Source organism: Malania oleifera, chromosome 4 (genome assembly GCF_029873635.1).
Source record: "Malania oleifera isolate guangnan ecotype guangnan chromosome 4, ASM2987363v1, whole genome shotgun sequence".
In the NCBI taxonomy this organism is placed as follows: domain Eukaryota; kingdom Viridiplantae; phylum Streptophyta; class Magnoliopsida; order Santalales; family Ximeniaceae; genus Malania; species Malania oleifera.
The window spans coordinates 94,364,669-94,387,733 of record NC_080420.1 but is presented as its reverse complement, the minus strand read 5'-3'; the positions used below and the strand labels follow the sequence as shown (position 1 = coordinate 94,387,733).

The 23,065-nt window shown below is 38.9% G+C and overlaps 1 protein-coding gene across 1 annotated transcript in view; it reads right to left on the bottom strand.

Moving 5' to 3' along the window:
• The window catches only part of LOC131154341 (gamma-tubulin complex component 2), an 87,001-nt gene that overhangs the window by 17,282 nt on the left and 46,654 nt on the right, over positions 1 to 23,065 (bottom strand). Inside the window, exons 9-19 of the mRNA XM_058107044.1 lie at positions 11,332 to 11,404; positions 11,094 to 11,246; positions 10,830 to 10,949; positions 10,641 to 10,694; positions 9,678 to 9,761; positions 9,474 to 9,548; positions 9,263 to 9,394; positions 8,706 to 8,831; positions 8,509 to 8,616; positions 8,135 to 8,197; positions 7,721 to 7,795 (exon numbers count right to left, since the gene is read on the bottom strand). Of these exons, the coding sequence (XP_057963027.1) occupies positions 7,721 to 7,795; positions 8,135 to 8,197; positions 8,509 to 8,616; positions 8,706 to 8,831; positions 9,263 to 9,394; positions 9,474 to 9,548; positions 9,678 to 9,761; positions 10,641 to 10,694; positions 10,830 to 10,949; positions 11,094 to 11,246; positions 11,332 to 11,404 (1,063 nt within the window). The remainder of the gene's footprint in view (positions 1 to 7,720; positions 7,796 to 8,134; positions 8,198 to 8,508; positions 8,617 to 8,705; positions 8,832 to 9,262; positions 9,395 to 9,473; positions 9,549 to 9,677; positions 9,762 to 10,640; positions 10,695 to 10,829; positions 10,950 to 11,093; positions 11,247 to 11,331; positions 11,405 to 23,065) is intronic.

The following is a 23,065-nucleotide window of genomic DNA, read 5'->3' as shown; positions in this document are numbered from 1 at the left end:
AATGGGGTTGCTGAACGCAAAAATAGACAAATTCTTAAGGTAGCACGAGCCTTAATGCTCACTACCCACATGCCTACAATGTTTAGGGGTGATGCTATTCTTACAGCCACTTACCTTATCAATAGAATGCCCAGTCATGTTCTGTCCTATGCTACACCCCTTGACACTTTTCTCGAATTTTTCCCTACCTCTCGACTGGACTCCAGTCTCCCTCTTCGTTTATTTGGCTGCATTGCCTTTGTGCATGTCCATCCTCACCAGTGCACCAAGCTGGATCCTCGGGCCACCAAGTGTGTCTTCCTTGGGTATTCTCCATCCCAAAAAGGTTACAAGTGCTATGACCCAATTTCTCATCGTCTCTTTATCAGCCTTGATGTCACCTTTTTTGAGACCACTCCATTCTATCCCAAGTCTTCTATTCAGGGGGAGAATGTGAGCAAATCTCAAACTCAGAATAATTCCAATGGTGACATGTTTATTCCGAGACTTTCCTCTCACCAATCTACCATCCTCCTCGACTTCCTTACCGGTCACAGAAGGAAACTTAAACTCAGGGGGAGAGATAGAACAACAGAATAACAAGGAGACACTAATCTACTAATGAAGGCCAAAGCCAAGTGGTAATGAAAAACTCATACCCGAAGCACCAAGAGAGTCGGAACTAGTGGTAGCTCCGAGCAACCAAGAACCTCCCAACAACTCAGAACAAGTAATAGAACCTACTCCTAATAAATTTGATGATATTGATCTGCCCATTGCTCTCAAAAAACATCCTTGTTTATGTACCCTTCTTCCAATTGAAAAATTTGTGTCCTATAATACCTTGTCCACGGGATACTGTGCCTTTACTTCTAACCTTTATAGGGTCAAAATTCCAAAGAACATTAAGGAGGCACTTGAAATTCCAAAATGGAGAGAGGTTGTAATGGAGGAGATAAGGGCATTGGAAAAGAATGGAACAAGGGAGGTTATGAATTTGCCCCAAGGAAAGAGACCAGTAGGCTGCAAATGGGTATTCACTATAAAATACCGAGCAGATGGGACAGTTGAAAGATACAAGGCCTGGTTGTTTGCAAAAGGATTTGCTTAGACCTATGGCATCGATTGCACAAAAACCTTTGCACCCGTGGCAAAGTTGAACACTATCCGAGTGCTCCTATCCCTAGCAACCAATCTAGACTGGCCACTTCAACAACTCGACATCAAAAATGCATTCCTGAGAAAGTCCTTATATGGACTCAAAACAATCTCCCAGGGCATGGTTTGATAGATTTACAAAGGTGATAAAAGGAGATGGATACTATCAAGGACAGTCCGACCATACTATGTTTTTCAAACAAAAAAATGTGAAGAAGACTATTCTGATTGTGTATGTAGACGACATTATCCTCACTGGAGATGACATTGAGGAAATGGGATGACTAAAGAAAGTTCTAGCCACAATATTCAAAGTGAAGGATTTGGGGCAAATGCGATACTTTGTAAGGATGGAGATAGCTAGATCAAAGAAGGGAATTAGAGTTTCACAACGAAAATACACCCTTGATCTCTTGACCGAAACAGGCATGCTAGGTTGCAAACCAAGTGACGCACCTATTGAAGCTGGAAAAAGATTAGAAGATGTTGGGATGCCAGTAGATAGGGAGAAATATCAAATATTAGTTGGCAAACTAATCTACCTATCACATACCAGACCAGACATAGCTTTTGCAGTAAGTGTAGCAAGTCAACATATGCAATCTCCAAAAGAAGCACACCAGGAAGCAGCCTTCAGGATCCTAAGATATCTAAAGGGATCTCCAGGGAAAGGCTTATTGTTCAAGCGAAGTGAACAAAAGAAGTGGCAATATTCACTGATGCTGATTGGGTTGGCTCTACAGAGGATAGAAGATCCACGATTGGATACTACACCTTTGTATGGGGAAATCTGGTCACTTGGAGAAGCAAGAAACAAATGTTATAGCAAGGAGCAGTGCAGGGGCAGAATTCAAAGTTGTTGCTCAGGGAATATGTGAAGGATTATGGTTGTGGAGGCTATTGGAAGAACTACATGCTGGGTTAGAGTTACCTATCAAGTTGTACTGTAATAATAAGGCAACTATCAGTATCTCACTCACCCCTATCTAGCATGATAGAACCAAACATGTGAAAGTTGACAGACATTTCATTAAAGAAAAGGTGGAAAAAGGAACTATTTGCATGACATATGTCCCTACTAAGGAGCAAATTGCAAACACATTCACCAAGGGACTACCTCGGCAACTCTTTGAGGATTTCATTGGCAAGTTGGATATGATCAACATCTATGATCCAACTTGAGGGTGAGTGCAGAAATCCCTACAGTTTAGGAGTCATGCGTGATCTCTATAGTTAAGGAATGAATTCTTGATTGTCTTATTTTAGGCATGTACAGAAAGGGTGCTGGTCAATAGGGATTTCTATGATTCTTGTATATTCCTTTATCTAGGATTTAATTTCCTTAACTTAGCTGCTGGTTACATGTTATATAGTAGGGCATATTGTACAACTTTTTAAAATTAATATACTAAATAGTATTTTTACAGTTTCAACAACCTTTGAGATATCTCAAGATGCGAATTACTGCGTCCCAATAACTTGTCCTTGGAGAATCTAGAAATTGACTCACAACACTTGTTGCAAGTGATATATTCGACCGAGTAATTGTGAGATAATTCAACTTTCCAGCAAGTCTCCAATATTGTCCAGGATTAGGTAGCAAATCACCCATATCTGACATTAACTTGCTATTAGGATCCATGGGTGTATCAACCGGTTTAGACCCCAACAATACAATATCATCCAACAGATCAAGAACATACCTCCTCTGTGACATAACAATTCCTACACGAGATGTAGGTACTTCTATACCCAAGAAGTATTTCAACCGTCTCAAATATTTGGTTTGAAACTTAGACTATAGAAAAATTTGGAGACTCTGAATACCTTAATCATCATTACTTGTAATAACAATATCATCCACATAAACAATGAGAAGGATCCTACTCAATGAAGTATGATGATAAAACACAAAATGATCCACAACACACCATCAAAGACCAAACTCAAGTATTACAACACTGAAACGACCAAACCATGCTCTGGGAGATTGTTTTAAACCATATAAAGCCTTTTTGAGCTAACACACTAAGCCTGACTCCCCCTGATCAACAAACCGAGGTGGTTACTCCATATAAACCTCCTCCTCAAGGTCACCATGCAAGAACGCATTTTTCACATCTAGCTGATGCAGAGGCCAGTGACAAGTAGTAGCTAAGGAGATGAACAGACATACTGATGTAAGTTTGGCAACTGAAGAAAAAGCATCAGAATAATCTAGACCATACACCTGAGTGTATCCTTTAGCAACAAGATGGTCCTTTAGACGAGCCACAAAACCATCAAGGTTGATTTTCACAATGTAAACCCAGTGACAACCAACCACAAACTTGTCAAGAGGAAGAGGTACCAAGTCCCAAGTACCATTGTCATGTAAAGCATTCATCTGTTCAGCCATAGCATCCCTCCACCCAGAATGGGCTAAGGCTTCTAAAACAAATTTAGGAAGGGTAGTAGATGATAGAGCAGTAACAAAACAATAATAGAAGGGTGATAAGGAGTCATAAGTAACATAGTTGGAAGTGCGTTTACCTTTCCAAACAACAACAGGAGGATCAACGTCATGGGAAGTATGATCATCAAACGAGAAAACTCAGATGGTTGGTTGGGCAAGGACAACAATGTAGAATCTATAAGATTAGGCAAAGGAAGAAACTCATTGAGCTCAGAAGTGCTTAGTGACTAGGTGTAGTAAGGTGTAGACTCAAAGAAGGTAACATTGGTCGAAACAGAGAAGCGATGCAACACAAAACCATAACAACAATATGTCTTTTGAGTACATGAGTAGCCATAAAGGCACATTTTATAGCACGAGGATCCAACTTATCCACCCCAAGAGTTAGTTGATGAACAAAGGACAACCAAATATACGAGGACGAGAAAATAAAGGTGAATTAGGAAAGAGAATGGAGTAGGGAATTTTACCACTAAGAATAGAGGATGACATTCTGTTGATCAAACAACAAGCAATAAGTACAGCATCACTCCAAAACACTTTAGGTACATGCATTTGATAAAGTAAGGTGCAAGTGATTTCAAGAAGATGTCTATTTTTCTGCTTTACAACCCCATTTTGTTGAGGAGTGTGGGCACAGGATGATTGATGAACAATACCAAATTGAGTCATATAAGTAGTGAACTGTGCACTAAAAAACTCTTTAGCATTTTCACGTTGAAGTATTTGAACTGTCAAACTAAATTGAGTCTTTATTTGAGAACAAAAGACACAAAATACATGAAATAACTAAGAACAATCATTTATTAAATATAACAAGGTCATTCTTGAATAATCATTCACAAAGGTTACAAAGTACAAGAAGCCCATCTTGGACACAACCCTACTAGGATCCCAGACATCTGAATGAACTAACATAAAGGGCTTGCAACTCGTTTATTGACTCGAGAAGCGAAAGAAACACGATGATGCTTTCCTAACTGACAAGACTCACAATCGAGACTAGACACAGAACTCAAACTAGGAACAAGACATTTAAACTTTTCCAATGAAGAATGACCCAAGCAACAATGAATTTGGAAAGGCGTGACAGCAGCAAGGCAGGCAGTAGAAGGAGATAGCGGCTCAAAGTGATCGAGTCCACCAGCTTCACGCCCTTTACCAATCATTTACCTCATCTTCAAATCCAAAATAACCACAGAATCAAGGAAGAATGTCACTAAACAATTTATGGATTTGGTAATTTTGCTAACAAACATAAGGAAATTTGGGAATATATAAAACCGAAGGAATAGAAATAAAAAAAGTGGGATTTAGAGTCCCAATTCTCTTGATTGCAATAGTGGATCCATCAGCAGCAGCAATACAAGATAAATTTGCAGGATATTGAAGAGTGGAGAAAAAGCTAGGTATACCTATGATATGATTAGTGGCAGCGAAGTCTATGACCTAAGGACTAGGATGAGAAGTACTAGATGACAGGCATACTATGTGATTACCTATTTGGTCAAGAGATCCAATGGGAAGAGAAGCTTGTTGTGACGCTTGATACTATTGGAACTTGGAATACTCTTCCTCTGACATAGATACAGTACGTTGCCCCCCAATTGATCCCAAAGGTGAGGAGTCAGTGGTGGCTGCATTTTCTGCCCCCAAAGGTGTGAAGTCAGTGGTGGCTGCATTCGCAACACGTGAAGGTCTGCTGTGAAGAACCCAACACTACTCAATAGTATGATTATTTGTCCACAATGAGTGCACTTGCAAGTATTACCTCTACCTTGTCCGTCTCTACCACTACGACCACTCAAACCACCGTGATTATTTTTGTGGTTGTTTGGTAAAAAACTAGAATCACCCTATGTAGTAAAGGTTGTCCTCTGATGCAATAGCAGGAGAATGTGTGCTGAAGGAAGCACAAAGGACACAAGAATAAACATCGGCAAATGATGGCAGCTTGACACTATTGGGTATCTAAGACCAAACTGCATCAAACACAGGTTTCAAGCCTACTAGAACAAGAAGAACTGTCATCTGCTCCCTCTGTTTCTGTATCTCAAGAATGTCGGCAGTTATAGGTTGCACAACATTTAGCTCCTCATGAATACACTTCATCTCTCCAAAATATTCTGCAATACTCCTATCTCCTTGTTGTAATTGAAAGTACTCCTGGGATAAATCATCCTTGTTGTAATTGAAAGTACTCCTGGGATAAATCATACATATGTGTAATGTTATTGGAGTATAGAAGTTTGACATAATCTCAAATCTCCTTGCACGTATCTAGATGCATACACATCCATGCAATATGTGGCTCCATCGAATTCCATAAAGGGGAAACAATCAAAGCATCTTCCTAAACCCATGTGTCTTTTCTCTTCTTATCAGAAGAATTGGATTGGAGCAAGTGGTCATATTTACATAATCCTGCTAAATAAATCCGAACAGCTTTAGACCATTGAACATAGTTCTTTCCATCCAACTTTTGAGTCAATATTTGTGGCAGAAATGTAGAAAACAAATTTCTGGGATTCACAGATTCCATCCCAAAACTCACAAATTAGCAACTACAACAAAAACAAGAAGAAGAATCAAAACTAATCAAGACAATCACAAACTATGTTAAGCACTGACACAACGACGGAAAAGGTGAACACCTAACCGACAGATATTGCACTGCCACAGCACTCACAAATCAGCAGCCACACCAAAAACAAGAGCAATCAATAATCGGGATAATCACAAACTATGTGAGGCCTCTACACAACCACGGACGAGGTGAACAACTCACCAACGGATATAGCACTGCCACAGCATCACAACTGAACATAAGAACGCTGCCACAGCTCCAAAAAACTCACAAAGAAGCCTTCACAAACCCTGAACAGAAATTAACGGAATACAGCAAGTGCATGATCGAAAAAGGTTGAATTTTTTAGCAAAAAACTGGCCTAACAACTTGATTATATAATCTAAAGAAGGACTCAGAGCATGGCAGAGGAAAAAAAAAAAAAAAGTGGCCAGAACTTCACTCACGCACCAGCGCATGGGGTCCGCCCTGCTGGCATTTGGCTGGCATGTGGGGGTGCGTGGGGTGTCCTTCGGCGATGGGGTTTTGTGGGGTCGGTCATTGTGGGGGTCTGTTTATGGGTGTATAGTTGGTTTTGTAAAATAATATGGGACGGACATGGATCTGGGAAGGACAGCCACTGGAATGGTGTTTTCTGGCGACGGCTGAGAGGAATAGGGTTCAGGTTGGATCACGCTCTGATACCATGTTAAGATTTGATTAAAATGAATGACCTAACTTGAATATAGGCCTCTTCCTCTATTTATAATACAGATTAAATACATTCTAATGACAATAATACCCTTACTAACTGTCACTTATTAACATGCTAACACACTCAATAATAATAATACTAAAAGACATATATAACCTCTAACATATACCATGTGTAAGTTGCTGTTATTGTAGAACTGAAAACCGGAATTTTATGTTGTTGGTGATCACCCTATGATGTGACAATCAGGCTGTCGCCTTTACTGCTTCTGGTTACTCGGTGTTCCATGAGAGGAAAAAAACACTGAAAAAGTTGATTACCACTTTGCACAGAGTGCAGTAATGTCAAAGAAGATTTCTATGCCTTATGAAGTTCAAAGGGCAATAAGCTGACGTACTCACCAAATCTCTTGGAAGCAAACAATTTCCTGACATTTACAGCAAGCTGTGTGCAGGACACAAACGCACACCAGCTTGAGAGGGAGTGTAGGAAATAGAAGTAGTGTTATGCAAGGATGTTAACTATAAATTAATGATAGTAAGAGGTTACTCTTCAAACTATTAGTCATAAAGGTGTTTTGGTAAGTATCTTAAATAACATAATATTATAAGAGGATGAGCCTCTCAAGGGAAAACCAAAAATTGATTTCTTTGTTTTTCTTTGCCAACCTTGTTTCACTCTTTTCTTCTTTCCAACCTAAATAACAGGACTACATGAGTAAGTTGCCAAAGGTTTTAAATCTCATATGTAGATTAACAGAAAATCCAACAGAAGTATGATATATATGACAGCTCTCGAGCTTGATAACTATTTCACATTCAAGAAATAATATAAACTCAGAACTCACCTTTAGAACTTCAGGCAAAAGAAGCAAACATTCTCTGAGACACTTTTCGAGGAAGACATCATGGTGATGCATAACCTGTTTCAGAAAGATTCATGTCCAGAATCCATATATACGTGCCACAAGCATGAACATGACCACATGCATGCAACAATTGAGATTTATTGATTCATTCGCAAATTTGAAAATACAATTTTTGCATCTAAAACAAGGTCATCACCCAATAATGGTCCCGCCAATTGGAGTCTTGTAAAGTGTGAGTAATATATGGTATTAACGACCCAAGATTCTCACATTTTGGCATAAAGCCACAACTCTCAATACTCCAAACCTCCACATTCATGCTTCAAAGTCTGGACTTTGCCACTGCATCACACTACCATAGTACAAAGGTTATACAAGAGAATGATAATGTACCTCATCTATACTCTTTGCAGTCTGAAGTCTATCATGCATAATATGCCAATTGGGTTCAAGAACCTAAAACCAAGCACAGAAGTAAATTAGCAAAGATCTACAAACCACTTATTTCATGAAAAAACCATTTTATATACCCGCCCTCCCCCCTCCACTTCAAAAATAAAAATAAAAATACAGCCAAAAGGGTACAACATCCCTAGCTTAGCACAAAAATATGGCCACTGTCCCTGTCAATTAAGAGAGAAAAAAGAGAGAAAATTTGAAAAGAGAGGAAAAGGGGGGAGGGGGTTGCCAAGAGAAAAAGAAAAATCCAAGGAAAGGAATGGCAAACATTCTACACAATACGTGGAAGATGCTGAGGTTAAACCTGCCTCAAATGTTAGATAGTGCAGGAGGCTGTTTATAAATTTAAGCATGCTGTGACAAAGTAGAGAAGATCTGGAGATGGCAGTACCCCATGTGTTAAGGGCACGGATTCCCTGGAAATAAAGTTGAAAATTACTTTAGAAGATTGAAAGGAGGCACGACATTATTTCATAAAATGAAAGAAAGAGATTCCAGCCCATACTTGGTGCACTTGCCATGCCCCACAAAGCTGGCGGTTCACATGTTTGCAGTGAAATAGAAAGCGGAAAATCAACTGGTACTTTGTGAGTGCTTTTCTTGATATAACAATAGACAACGGCCACTGAACCTGAAACAGGAACCAATTATTCAAAATTCCAGTGACAAGAATGGGCTGTCCACTAACAGAATGATACAAGCTAGAGACTTAAGGTTCCCTCCTCAAAGATAAAGGAGAAGCATCATCATGGATTTAAGAGAAAATACAAAAAAAAGTCTTGAAGAATTATGAAACAATGGTTACACAATATTAAGTGACGTTAACAACCTTATCTGTTACATTATTTAGGACAATAGGGCCTAACACTAGCAAATTATACATCTCACTATAACTGTAAAGTATATTTCTTTGGAAAGATTCACAACTAAGAGGAGAGTCAATTCACATGGATATGTTAACAGTATTTGGCAGCCATAGGGAAATTCTCCAGAAAAGGAAGATTCAATTTGAGAAATTCTTAAAGTAGAAAATAAACAGAGGAAAAGACAAATGAAACAAACCTTGTAACTCAACGAAAATGTCTCAAGGCCCGTAATGCTCACAGGCTCCACTAGATCATTACCATCAGAAGTATTCTTGTTAAATTCAAGGTCTTTGAGCATTCCCAATCTTTTGACCAATGAAGATCTTTCCTGGATCAAAAAGTAAATTCATGAAATAAAGACTCCCATATTTCACCTCTGTGCAAGCAACACAAAGTCAACTGCCTACCACAAAACATGTTAACTCCTCATGACCAGGATCCGCTGCAGCTGTTGCGGAACGCAAAGCAAGGTCTAACAGTGACTATTTAGTCAAAAACAACACTGAGTTATCCATTGCTAAAGTTGCAATCATTTAAAGGTACAAATTAAGAAGAGAAGGAAAAAAGTTTCAGGCCCAAATGAACTACAAAGCCAAAGAAAAAAACCAAACCTGCAACTTCTCCACAGAAACATCATCAACCCTTTTTGTGAGCTCATCTCGAGCTATATCCATAAAATGAACCAAGAAATCACCCTGCATAATTATTTTTTTATCGCATAAGAAATATATAAATAAAAAGACGAGAGAAAATTATGATCTAGCAGAGAACGAAAAATCCTCAAAGCACGGAAAAGAAAAAATGAAAAACAAAAAGAAGATAGAATGAAGCAAAATAGAACTAGCAAACCCTAATAAAGAAACCCCTAACAAATCACCATGTAAAACCATTACTAGATGGTTACAGAGAATATGAGGAAAGATAATAAGATAAGCTTAGAATGGGTTAAAATAAAAACTCGTCAAAAAGACACTCCAATCTCTCTTATTTCCTTTTGAATGGTTGTCTCATATTGAGGTAGAAAACATTTGCAACCTAACCACAGAGAACCAAAAGACCCAAACATTTATTAAGTGAATCCTCTATATGCTTTAAAGAAAAATACTTGCTAGAGTCGTGCATTGAATAAATAAGTTCTCATGATGTTTTAACATAAAACATGAATGAAAGAGGTAGTAGAATTGTGTCGCACTTGTGCCGCTTCCAAGATCATAAACTGAATAATCAAGCTTGCCCACTCCAAAAAGCTCACTTCTTAATTCCATCATTAGATATTTGATTTTATATCAGTTAAATTTCTTGCACTTACAATTAAGTGATCTGCCCAACCAGCAAAGCAGAACAGGTTTCAGTACAGAAGAGTTCCCTGACAATTATGTATGCGTATGGACTATGACAGACATAAGGTACAGCTGGCAAAATCTTATCCAGGCCAGCCATCTTACCAGAAATAAATGGGTTCATGTTGCACATTCACATACGAAAATGAAATCCAACTAAAAAAATTTCAACCAGATAACATGTCATAACTCTGATTTCCAATTTGGAGCTCAACACTTGGCAGATGAAAGTACCTGATCGAGTAGAAGATAGTGCTTTATGGACCGCACCTTTCCTATTAGATCATACTATACCAACGAAAAATGAAAAACATTTGTCATCAGATAATTGGCATCATGTCAAAAGCAATTGTTCCAAAACTGGAGAGAATAACTTAAAATGAAATGCATAGAAACTACAGAAGGGTGTACACTGAATCCCACCTTTTCTTTCATGAGATTTAAGAGCTCGGCACTAGCAAAGTCATAAGCAGCCTTTATACACTCGAGATAATGATGGTTTGAGCCAAAGCTCATCATTTTTGAATTTTCTGATACAGGTACCTACAAGTAGTAATATTGTCAGGGAAACCAGCCATTTACTCATGCACCACATGAATATCAAAGAATTTTTTTGCATGCCCAAAAAAAAAGATGTAGAACTTTTTCATCCCAAAACAATATAGCAAGGGCAAAATCATGATAAACCTGAACATTGTGCCCACATTCTCTCATGACATTCAGATATTTTCCTGTAGTCAAAATTGTCCCAGCAGCATTTGCAAGAAAGCTGGGAATACCATCCTTGAGGCTGTAACGCTGTCCCCAATACTTGGCATCATAATCCTTGATTAGGCTTTCCTATCAAAAATAACAAGAATTTTAAGCATCTAAACAACAGTAGTCAATGCACCCATCTGAAATGCTTGCAGACAAATCAAAGTACCTTTTGAAGAGATTTGCTCTCGATGATGAAAAATTCACCATATGGATCATCAATCACTCCCTCGTAGACCCACCTTAAATTTAATTTGATTACATTTAAGTTACTACTCAATGATAGGAGATCATCAAAAAATCATAGCATGAGAAAAAAGATATGATTCGAGCCACAAAGTTTTGAAAATTCTAGGTGCACGCGCATCTACATTCCAGGGATCTGGGAGCCTAGGTGCAATGAAGAAAAAGCAGGCACTGGCAGGACCTTAGTAAGTCCATATCCTAGAAATAAAAGATATAATAATAATAGGAAAAAGTCTAGAAGACTACAACATATCACATTAGTGATTTTGAGAGTAGAAAAATAAAAATTAAAAAAAAAAATCTCAAAAAAAAATCTCAGGACAGAAAAAGCATGTTCGAATAAAGGATAAAAAATTATTCAGACAAGGCAGCAGGTTGCTTGCAAAGAGAAGCAGTAGGTGACCCTAAATTTTCTTGCTAGTTAACAGTCATTTAGGTGAGTAGGCAAGGACCTAGTTCGCTATTATTCTATAGATTTTTATGAATATTAGGAGTTTCAAGTTCACTGAGAAATCCAATGCATGCAATTTCCTAAAGAGTACATGAGGGCTGATAGTAGGAAATAAAAATAAATAACAATACAATAAAAAAGAAAAATAATGAAGAAACAATAGAATGGCTGGAAATACAATTGAAACAAGCTACTAACAATATGAAGATATTGGTTTCTGAATAAAGGCATGGCTTAAAAGGATTTTACTGATGCCACTCTCATTTTAGAAGGGGAAATGACAAGCTGCGAGGAGTCAAGAGTTAAATAGGAACGCCTTACCTGTGAAACCTCTAGGGTTGAGAGGGGAACCCAGGACCCACAGGTGTTGCCAGATAGTTTGTGTTTGTGTTTGAGCTTAGTTTGTTCCTTCAATAAGGAGGTGTGCACAGTGGGAACTCCTAAAACTTATGTTAAAAGGAAGAATTAAGTAGACAGGTAGCAAAAAAGGGACTAGAGCTAGAATGTCAGGGGTCAGGGGGATCCTAAGAAGCATCGGAAAATTAAACTTCTTATCTCTAGGGCCTCTCCTGATTTGGTTATGCTTTGGGAATAGTGTCGAGGAATCCAGAAGCAGTCCAGAAGCATTAGTAAGGGAAACCTCCGTAGCTGGATGGCAATTTGGTGGATGAGGGTGGCGAAGTTTTTGCAATTAGGGCCGAGGGTGAAAGGGAAGATTTTTTTGGCGTTTATTCCTGGAGAATTGGATGGTGAAGCTTTGCGAATGAGTTTTACAAATTTGCAAAAGAAATTCGTCACGATTTTAAAGGAGCAGCCGTTGCAAGCACTTCAGCTCCCAGATCGTGGAGTAATGTGGTGATGGAAGGAAAGATGGGCAAAGACTGCTCAAGTAGTCTACATTCAGAAAAATTGAGTCTTTGGTGCAGGGCTGATCTGTGATCGAAGGAACTGGAGGTGCTGTTACCAGATTACAGCGCTACGCGATCTGAGGCAAACATCCATAAGGTGCAGGGAGCTAGGGTTCCGGTGGTCGCTGCTAATCTTGCAGAGGCGGCTAGGGTTGCAAAAGGGGACAACAAGCCCTATGAAGTCTGGGCCTGGTCGTCTGATACTCATCTTCAACCTGGGCCAAGTTCATGAGAAAGGTGGTGCTTCTTTTTTAACAAAGCTGGCCATTTAAAAGAACAACATGCCAATGTTTTGACAAGAATGCTTTGGGCCTTTCTCTGGATTCAAAAGCAGGCTCTTATAAAAAGGAGCTTTCACAGATGGGCCTTGTATCTAAAAAGGCCCAGTGCAAGGATATGGGTGATCAGACCCTTCCCCTGCACGACCCTGTTACTGAACAAGCCCAGTATCCTAGCCAAAATTTACATACGGAATAGGTGGGTATTCAGCAAGATGTTAATGAAATACAAAATCTCTCCAGCTCTCCAAATTAAGCATAGAATGGATCAACATTCAGAGCATAATAATCAGGATGATTTTAGTTTGGCTTCAAAAACAGTTTGTGACAAAAAATGATGGTAATAATATAAATGTCAGATTGGCTATTGATTCTGGTTTTGCAAAGAGATTAGAGGCTGGTGTCTCCAGGATTAACAAATGTTGATGGTTATCTTAGTCATTTAGCGTTGTTTGTGTGTGTGTTACATTAACAACTGAGAGTTAGCAAGGGTATTGTGGTCAGTGGCATGTACTTGACATATATTATAAATAGAGAATGAGACCAATCATTGTGATTAGGTCCTCCTTTTTACCCAATTATTAACATGGTATCAGAGCATGATTCTGAGACCTAAACCCTAATTGTCACATCCACCATCAAAATTGAAGCCTAAAACCCTGAATCCGCTGCATGTCTATCATTGTAAAAGAACATCCAGCAACACTATAGCCCTAAAAAAACAGCCAGCAGCAGCCGGAAGCCAAAACAGTCACCAAAAAATTCCTGGGCGACACTGTCAGTTCAGGAATACAAAATCCACTATAGATTTTGCAAAAACAACACCATAGTCACCCACAGACACTGCCGATCTGCTTCCCCCCCCCCCCCCCCCAAAAACTAAAATCCCATCTCTAGACAATTCCCCACATGCCCTCATGCACCGGCCAAAGGCTGCTGAGGCTGACCCCATGTGCCGGCACATGAAGCCAATTTCAGGCATGTCTCTAGCCTGAATTCTTCCAGCAGGGCTCGAATCCCTCTATAAACGTATTATTGAAAATTTTCATGATGTTTTTTGTCCAAAGATCTCACTTTTTTTAGTTGCTCATTTACAACATTCGATGAATGGTTGTTTGATGCTTCTCAAAGCTGTTTGTCAATGTTTATTGAGTTTATTTGACCTGAAACAGTGGTATTTGTGGTATTTTTTATTCATTTGTTGTGGGCCTGTGGTTTGCATTGATTGTTGAAGGTTGTGTATGTTGGGATCAAGTTGGTGAATACGAAAGACATGTTGTCTGCTGTGTATTTTTTATCTTCTGCTTTATTGAAGTTGTGTGTGTGTTGGGATGGAGTTCTCAAATCCCAAAAGTGTGTCTCCCTTGTCCATTGCATGTTTGAGTGAACAGCGTACTACAGCTGTCTTAGAGGAGTACTCAATGCTGTTGCAGTATCAGGCATCCCAACAAGCATCTCATCACATTGCATCTTTTGCTCAGAAAAGTAACTATACCGTCTGTATGTCATCCAGTGTCTCTCCCACTAGTCCCAGGGTTAATCAACTCTGCTGCTGCTAACCATAGGACTAGTGTGACAAATATTCTACAAATCTACCTCAAGTTACCCTTGTGGATGGGTCCACTATTGCTGCTAAGGTAATAGGAACAGTAAATCCTACTCCCCCCACCTCTCTTTCTTTTGTTCTCTACATTCCTAAATCCCCCTTTAATCTCATGTCTGTTGGTAAAATTACAAAGTCACCAAATTGCTTTGTAACCTTATTTCCTGATTTTGTTCATCTGAAGACAAGAAAGACGATTGACATAGGATGTGAGGCTGGTTGACTTTACTACTTTGAGTCGCTCTCTTCTCCATTGCTGCCTTGGTCATCCGCCCTTGGACAAGTTGAAACAGCTAGTTCCTACATTGAGTTTTGTGTCTAATCTTGAATGTGAATCTCTTTAATTGGGCAAGCATCATCGTATTCCCTTTGCTTCCCGGGGTCAACAAACAAGTGGTCAGTTCTTTCATGCTAGTCCATTTCGATATTTGGGTTCCTAGTCGTGCCACATCAAAGTTGTGGTTTCAGTACTTTGTTACATTTGTTGAGGACTACTCTAGGATGACTTGGTTTAATGAAAGATCGTTTCGAGTTGTTTGATATCTTTTGTACCTTCTGTTACCAAATAAGGACTCAATTTGATATGCCAGTTAGGGGTGTTCAAAATTTACCGAAAAACCGAAAACCGGACTGAAACCGAACCGAAACACATTTTGGTTCGGTTATTCGGTTTGCGGTTTCGGGTTCGGTTTTGAAATATAAAAAATTTCAGTTTCGGTTTTGGTTTTGGACCAAAACCGAACCGAAAAACCGAAAACCAAATTAATAAATAATAATTGTATAATTTTATACAATAGATGCTACGGTGCTACGGGCCTACGGCTGCTACCTGTTGCCTTGGTGTTGGATCGCCAGTCGCCGGCGAGAAACCACCTCCGAATCCACCTCTAGTCAATCTGGATGGCGGAGATTTCTGGGACGAAGTCCATGCGAGTCTGCGACGCTCGCACTCCTCTTCTTGGAGCTTGAGACTTGAGAGTTGAGAGAGATGCCTCGGACAGAAACAGAACCCTCGGACAGATGCCTCAGAGTCTCATACAGTCACAGAACCCTTCTTGGAGCTTGGATGATCATCTTGTTGGTGTGGAAATCCAGGGTCATGCGAATGCGAGAGTAGTACTTCTCAGTTCTCGATCAACTGCCGAGAAGATTTCTTCACCGTCTTGGTGCGCACATGCCCCATCTCTGTGTGTGTGTGTTTGAGAGAGAGAGAGAGAGAGAGAGAGAGGCCACCGGCGAACTGCAAAGATTGCAACTGGGGAAGTACAAATTTGCCAAGGCACATGCAGGAAGCCAAGAACCACATGCTAGCCAATAGCCATCCCACATCGGTTGGAAATGGGAAGAGAACTAGTATCCCACCCTATATATTTTATATGGATCCTCCGTTCAACATTGCTTACGTTTTGGGCTTTTCTATTAAAGCCTTAGCCCAGGAATTTTATAATGCCACAATGGTCTGTGGCCTGTTGATGCAGCCCAGCTCAAGTAATATTTTGTTTTGATATTTCAAAATTCGGTAAAACCAAAAATAACCGAACCGAACCGCAAAGTTCACGGTTTGGTTTGTTCATAAACCGACGGTATACGGTTCGGTTTCGGTTCAATCATTTTGAAAACCGAGGAGTTTGGTTCGGTTGGCGGTTTTGGTAAAAACCGAACAGAATCGAACCGTGTACACCCCTAATGCTAGTCAAGACACTTCATAGTGAAAATGTTAAGGAGTACTTTAGTACCCAAATAAATACTTATATGAAAGCTATAGTATGATCCATCAGTACCCCTATGCCCACACTCCACAACAAAGTGAGGTTGCAGAGTGGAAAAACAGACATACTTGAAGTCACTCTTACCCTATTGTATCAAATGAATATCCTCAAAGTTTTTTGGAGTGATGTTGTGCTCACAACTTGCTCCCTCATCAATAAAATGTCATCCTCTATGCTTCGCAGTAAAATCCCATATTCAGCTATCTTCCCTAAGGCTCCTCTGTCCTCCCTTCGTTCTCGTATATTCGATTGTGTCCTTTGTCCATCAGTTAACTCCATGAATGGATAAGTTGGATCCTCATGCTATCAAATGTATCTTCTTGGGCTATTCCTATACTCTAAAAGGATATTGATGTTATAAACCTGTTTTACATTGATTTTTTTGTCTCTGCTGATGTCACCTTCTTTGAGTCTACACCATACTACTTTGATTCCTCGAGTTCTATTGACCTTAATGAGTCACTTCCTCTGCCTTGCCTTCCATATCCAAACCTAGTATATATGCCCAATCCTCCTACATCTTCATTCAGTTTAAGTCCTTCTCATCGCTTGGATCATCCCAATTGCCAGGTATACAGACGGCGACTCAAGGGGGAAGTGCCTCCTACAGCTTCTACTATTGTGCCTCTACTTCCCTCATTGGATGATCTCAAAGGTGCACCAAGGAGAGGTCTCTTATATCAGGATTGGGGCAACTCTCTTATTCAGGGATATACAAATGCAGATTAGACCAGGTCACCTAACGAACAAAGAATCACGACCGGGTATTGTATCTTTGTCGATGGTAATTTGGTGTCTTGGAAAAGTAAGAAACAAACTGTGGTGGCTAGGTCAAGTGCTGAGTCAGAATACAAGGCTATGGTGCACATTACATGTGAACTTGTTTGGCTAAAGAACATGTAGAAAGAACTAGGTTTTCCACATTCTCAACCTAAAGAGTTGAAGTGTGATAATCAAGCTACTATTCATATTGCCTCAAACCTTATGTTCCATAAGCGGACAAAGCACATTGAAGTTGATTGTCATTTTATTCAAAAGAAACTTGAAAGCCCATTACAACCACTTGTGCGAAGTTCGAGTTTCAGCTTGCTGATTGTTCACTAAGCCTTGGGAGGTGCTTGTGTGAAATTCATTTGTAACAAGCTAGAAGCATATGATATATATGCTCCAGCTTGAGGGAGAGTCTTAATGGTTATTTAGTCATTTAACATTATTATTAATTGTTAAGAGTTTGGTTCGTTATAAGTGCAAGTTATTAAGGGTATTATGGTCATTCCCATTGTACTTGACATACATTACAAATAGAGGGAGAAACCTATCGTTGAGTTTAGGTCTTCCATTTTACCCAATTATTCAATAGATGGTTTTATGGAGATGTGTTATTTTTTCTCTTGAATTTTATGGATCAAAAGGGTAATGCAAGGATTTTTAATGGAAAAACAACTCCTCATTTAATATGAGATAGAGTTGTTCTCTTTGATTCATTTTGGGCTCATTGTTGGGTTTCTTGGGGAGTTCTATTGCTTGATTTGCAGAATGATTGGAGGTGGGGTTTATTGTAACTGTCGTTGTTTTGTTTTTCAAGAGGATATCTTATCCTCCATCCCTTGTAGTTTCCTCACTTCTCTGTTAATGAAGTTATTTTTCTATCCTAAAAATACAAAACAGCAGTATGTGACAAGAAATCATAATAGACAAAATTAGAGATTGGATGTTGGGTACACATCCATTTAACTTTTCAGACAACAAACGGAAGGTCAATGTCATGGAAAGTTGGATCATCAAATGAGGGCACCAAAGGCATAGCATTAGAATCTAGAGGGGGCACTCCTCCCTTGAGTCACTGTCATGTATATACCTGCAGATGAGGATGATCCAATTAAACTCAGATAAGGATGTGAGAGGAGAATTGGGGTAAGACAGTAGACCAGAATATGAAAGACTAGGCAAAAGAAAGGACTTAATAAGGTCAGCAGGAGGGAATTGGATTAATATGGTGCAGAATCAAAGAATGTCACAAAAATGCAAAATAGGACTATAATAGTGATATCCCTTTTGAGTACAAGAGTAGCCCAAAAAATATACATTGATGGCACAAGGATCCAACTTATCCATTCTTGGAGTTAATTGATGCACATCCCCAAATATACAAGGAGGTTGTCAGAACCAGAAGCATTAGAGAGAGAATCGAGTAAGGAATTTTACCAAGGATAGATGATGGTACTCTACTAGTAAGAGAGCAAGCGGTGAGCACTGAGCACGGCATCAGTCCAAAATACTCTGGGACATTCATAAGATACAACATTGAATGAATGACATCAAATATATGTCTGTTTTTTGTCTTTGCAACTCAGGAATGTGGGCATTCTTCTTCTTCTTCTTCTTCTTCTTCTTCTTCTTTTTTTGATAGAAAAAGAAGTTTAAAAACAGCATATTTACATAAAAGCAGGGCGTAAGGTTGCGTACACTGTTACGACCATCCCCCTACCCTCGCAAAGCAGGGAGCCTTGTAGCCCAAGGGTGCCCTTTTTCTTTTCTAGCAAAAGAAGAAGTTCATTGATAGATTAAGAATATACAGCTGTGATGACCCTCCCCCTACCCCTCGCAAAGAAAGGAGCCTTGCGGCCCGGGGATGCCCTCTTTTTAAAAAAGAAAAAAGAAGAAGTTTATTGATGGATTAAGAATATATAGCCAGGAGAATAAGACATCTTCTTAACAACGTCTGTGAAAACCAAAATAAAACAAAGAAGAAAACCAAAAAGAAAAAGAACAAACACAAAACCAGCAGACACTAACAATCCAGCAAACATCGCTCACCACTGAATATCCAAAAAGCTGACCCCCTTAAAGTTCCCATGACCCACACACCAATGAGATGCTATATAATGAATCCTCTCACAACTAGGAAAGACTTCTTCCCTGAAAATATGCACACAATGTGTTCCATCCAGAGTCCCTAAAATACTGCAGAGAAAGCACATTTCCAAAGAGCTGCCTTTCCTTTTTTCCTACCAAAACGAACAAAAGAAACTGCCAAAAAATCCTCAGTCTCTGGACAAACCCAACTTTCTCCGAAAAAACCAAATAACGTATTCCATACCCTCCAAGAAAAATCGCAGTGCATGAAAAGATGTGATGCAGATTCTGAACAGTTAAAACAAAGCTTACAAACATCTGGAGAGAAAGTCTTCGAGGGTCTCCAAATCTGTAACAAGTTATTGGTGTTGATTATATTAAGTGCAACCAACTAGAGAAAAGCCTTGATTTTAGGAGGACTTTGGCCTTCCAAATAGATTTGTGGAGAGGAAAGCAAGAATCAAGACTAGTCAAAAATTCACAAAAGGATTTGCAAGAATATACCCCTGAAGGATCCAAAGACCAGGAATGCAGGCAGTAGAATCATATCAGATTTGAACATATAGATAGTGGATTGGATACCATACTCCTTAGCACTATCACCGTGAAGTAGTCAAACAAGTAAATCAAATCGAGTCACCATTTCATAACCAAAGGGAAAAAGCATTAATGATATGAAATAACTCAGTTGATCCTTTATCAAATAAAGCCAAGTCATCCTTGAGTAGTCATCTACAAAAGTGACAAAACATCTAAAGCTCAACTTTTACAAAACACAATTAGGACCCCAAACATTAAAGTAGAAGCCAACTATTTAAATTTGTCTAATGAAGGATGACCAAGGCAACAATGGATTTGAAGTAAGGTAGTAGCAACACTGGAGACAATAGAGGAGGATAACGACTCCTAGTAAAGTCCACCGACCTCATGTCCACCAGTCATCATCCTCATCTTCAAATCCTGAATTACAACATTGAGGAAAGAATGTTATGGAACAATTTATATATTTTTTAATATTGCTAATCATCATGAGATTAGAGGGGAAATTAGAAACATATAAAACAGAAGAGAGAGAGATAAAGGGAGTAGGATTTGTTGTCCTTATTCCCTCTAATATAAGGGTAACATGAGGTAAGTTTTCACTCGAGCATAGAAAAGAAGTTGGTTAAACTTATAATCTATGACCCAAGGAATAGTGCAAAAGATATTCAGAAAGAGGCATGCTGTAGGATTACCTATATGTGCAAGAGATGCAACGAGAAGAGAAGATTGTTGAGATGTTTGATACCAAGAATTTCGAACACTCCTCTAAACAGATACAATACGTTTCCTAACACTGCTTAATCATATGACCCCCTTGTCCATAATGAGTACACTTGCATGGAGTATTTCTACCACATTGGCCTTGCTGCAAAAGTACTCAAACCACCCCAAGAACTTTTGGTCCTATCTCGTTGATGACCAGAACCGCTATGTGCAACAAACACATGCTTCTCAAAACTAGAGGTTAGAGCACTAGAAATGTCTAGAATCAAGAGCTGGGGAATAAGTTCTGAAGGAGGCACAAAGTAGATGAGAATAAACATGAGCCAGGGATGGCAACTCTACACTACTAAGAATCTAGACCAGTTGGAACTCAAGTTTCAAACCCATTAAGGCTCAAAGAACTCTCATACGCTCCCTTTGCCATTACACCTCACAGACATCATCTATTAAGGGTTGCATGAAGAGGCTCTTCATAGAGGAACTTCATCTCCATGAAGTACTGACACTCTAAGTCTCCCTATAATAGTTGAAATATTCAAAGGGAGAGATCATGCACGTGGATTATGTTACAGGAGCATAGGAGTTTGACATAGTCCCAAATTTCCTTGCATACATCTAGATCCAATGAATTGGTGCAACCTAGGGTAGAAGTTTCACTAGTTCCACAGTAGGAAGACAATCAATGTGTGTTGCTACACCCATGGTAATCAATTTCCACAAAATTGTTCAAAATTTCCATCAAGATTTCCACAAATCATTGAATTTTATCGAAATCAACAAAATTCAGTGAAACTTTTCAAAATTTTAACTAAAGAATGAAATTCTCTTAGAATCCAAATTTAAGAGTCAAAATCCAAATTGAAATTTCTCTTTTAATTTATCTTCTTTCTTTTTTTTTTTTTCAGAAACTAAAGATTATTATAAGGATGTGAATTATAGCTTTTGGACTACTGAAATTATAAAAAAAATTAAGCTTACATATTTACAACATTTTATTTGACCTTTCATGTCTAAATTATTTGTATTTGTATAATAAATAATATTTAACAAATTTATAAATCTCATTTATATTAATTGAATATGTTTAACATTATTTTTTTTATTGCAAAATAAATATATTAAGATAGGGAAGGGAAAGAGAAAATTAAAACCTAGGAGGGGACAAGAGATCCTCATAGCAAAAAAATAAAAGAAGAGAGAAAACTAAAAAGGAAATAAGAACTAAAGAAAAGAAAAACTCATTAAGCAAATCTTAATTAAAGAAAAGAAGAACTCATTAAGCCCTTTCGTTTGTAACTCGTCGAGCTCAGTAATCTTGCTAGCTGTCACTAACCTTTAGTCGCGTTTCTTTTAGCTCCATCTAATCGAACTTCATTCCCTCCAAGATCACCCAGCCACATTCCCATATCATCCAAAATCTTTTGACCACTAACATCTTGCACTTTTTTTTAAATGAAAAAGAAAGATATTAACAGCAGAACCAACAGAGAACAAGATGTCCCCCCAAGAAAAGAGTGAAATACAACAAAAAAAAAAAAAAAATTGCAGGCAATTACAAAAGTGCTGCCTGCCAATCCCTAACAAAATCGGGCAACAGCAAACCCCTATAAAACCCAAAATAATGGACCCACATAGAGGCTAAAATGTAGCTCCATCTCATAGCAAAACTGGGGAAGTTGTGCAATCATTGGAGGTCCTCGCATTCCTTTTGACCTATACCATCCACAAGATAGCAAACACAGTGCTATGCCAAAGCAAGCACTTCTCCCTTCCTGCTCCTACCAAAACCCCAGTAAGTTCCACGGAAAAATTTTCCACAGCCCAAGGCGACACCCAAGCTTCACCAAGGCCAGAAAAATGGGTACCTGAAAGGTGAGTAGCAAATCAAGCCAGTGATCACACACCTTTCCCTACAATGAAGGAAAAGGTACGCATTCGTTTCATTGAATCGCAGCACATCACACACATATCAAGCGTGAAAGTCATGTAAGGCCTTCTAATCAAAAGCAATTCATGTGTTAATCCTGTTCAAAGTCACTATCCAGATAAGGTTTGGATCTTGAATGGAACTCTAGCCTTCCAAACGATGTGGCTCCATAGAAATAGTTGGGCATGGGAAATTTGAGAAGGTGAAGAAAAACGGATTTTCTAGTTAATAAACATCCTGCACCTCCAAGCAGTAGGTAATGACCCATCCCTACATTGACTAGCCACATCCAAGTCTGCACCCAAGCTTCCCTTCTCAAAGATAGCTATATATCCTCCAAACCTTCTAAGGGAGAAGGAGGCACAAAAGAGACATCCCCAAGTGCAACAAAAGATTTGGAAACATAATCTCTTTTTTGGCGAATCTCATCCAACAATTGTCCTCCATCACATACAAAATCACTCATACTAACAGTCCTCTTCCAAAATATCCCCCCATTTTCTTTCCTTCTGAAAAATGGTTACCTCATTTATCTAAGTCAGGCTTAGAACAGCTCTAATATTCCTCAACATAAAACTTCCAGCATCATCTTATCTTTA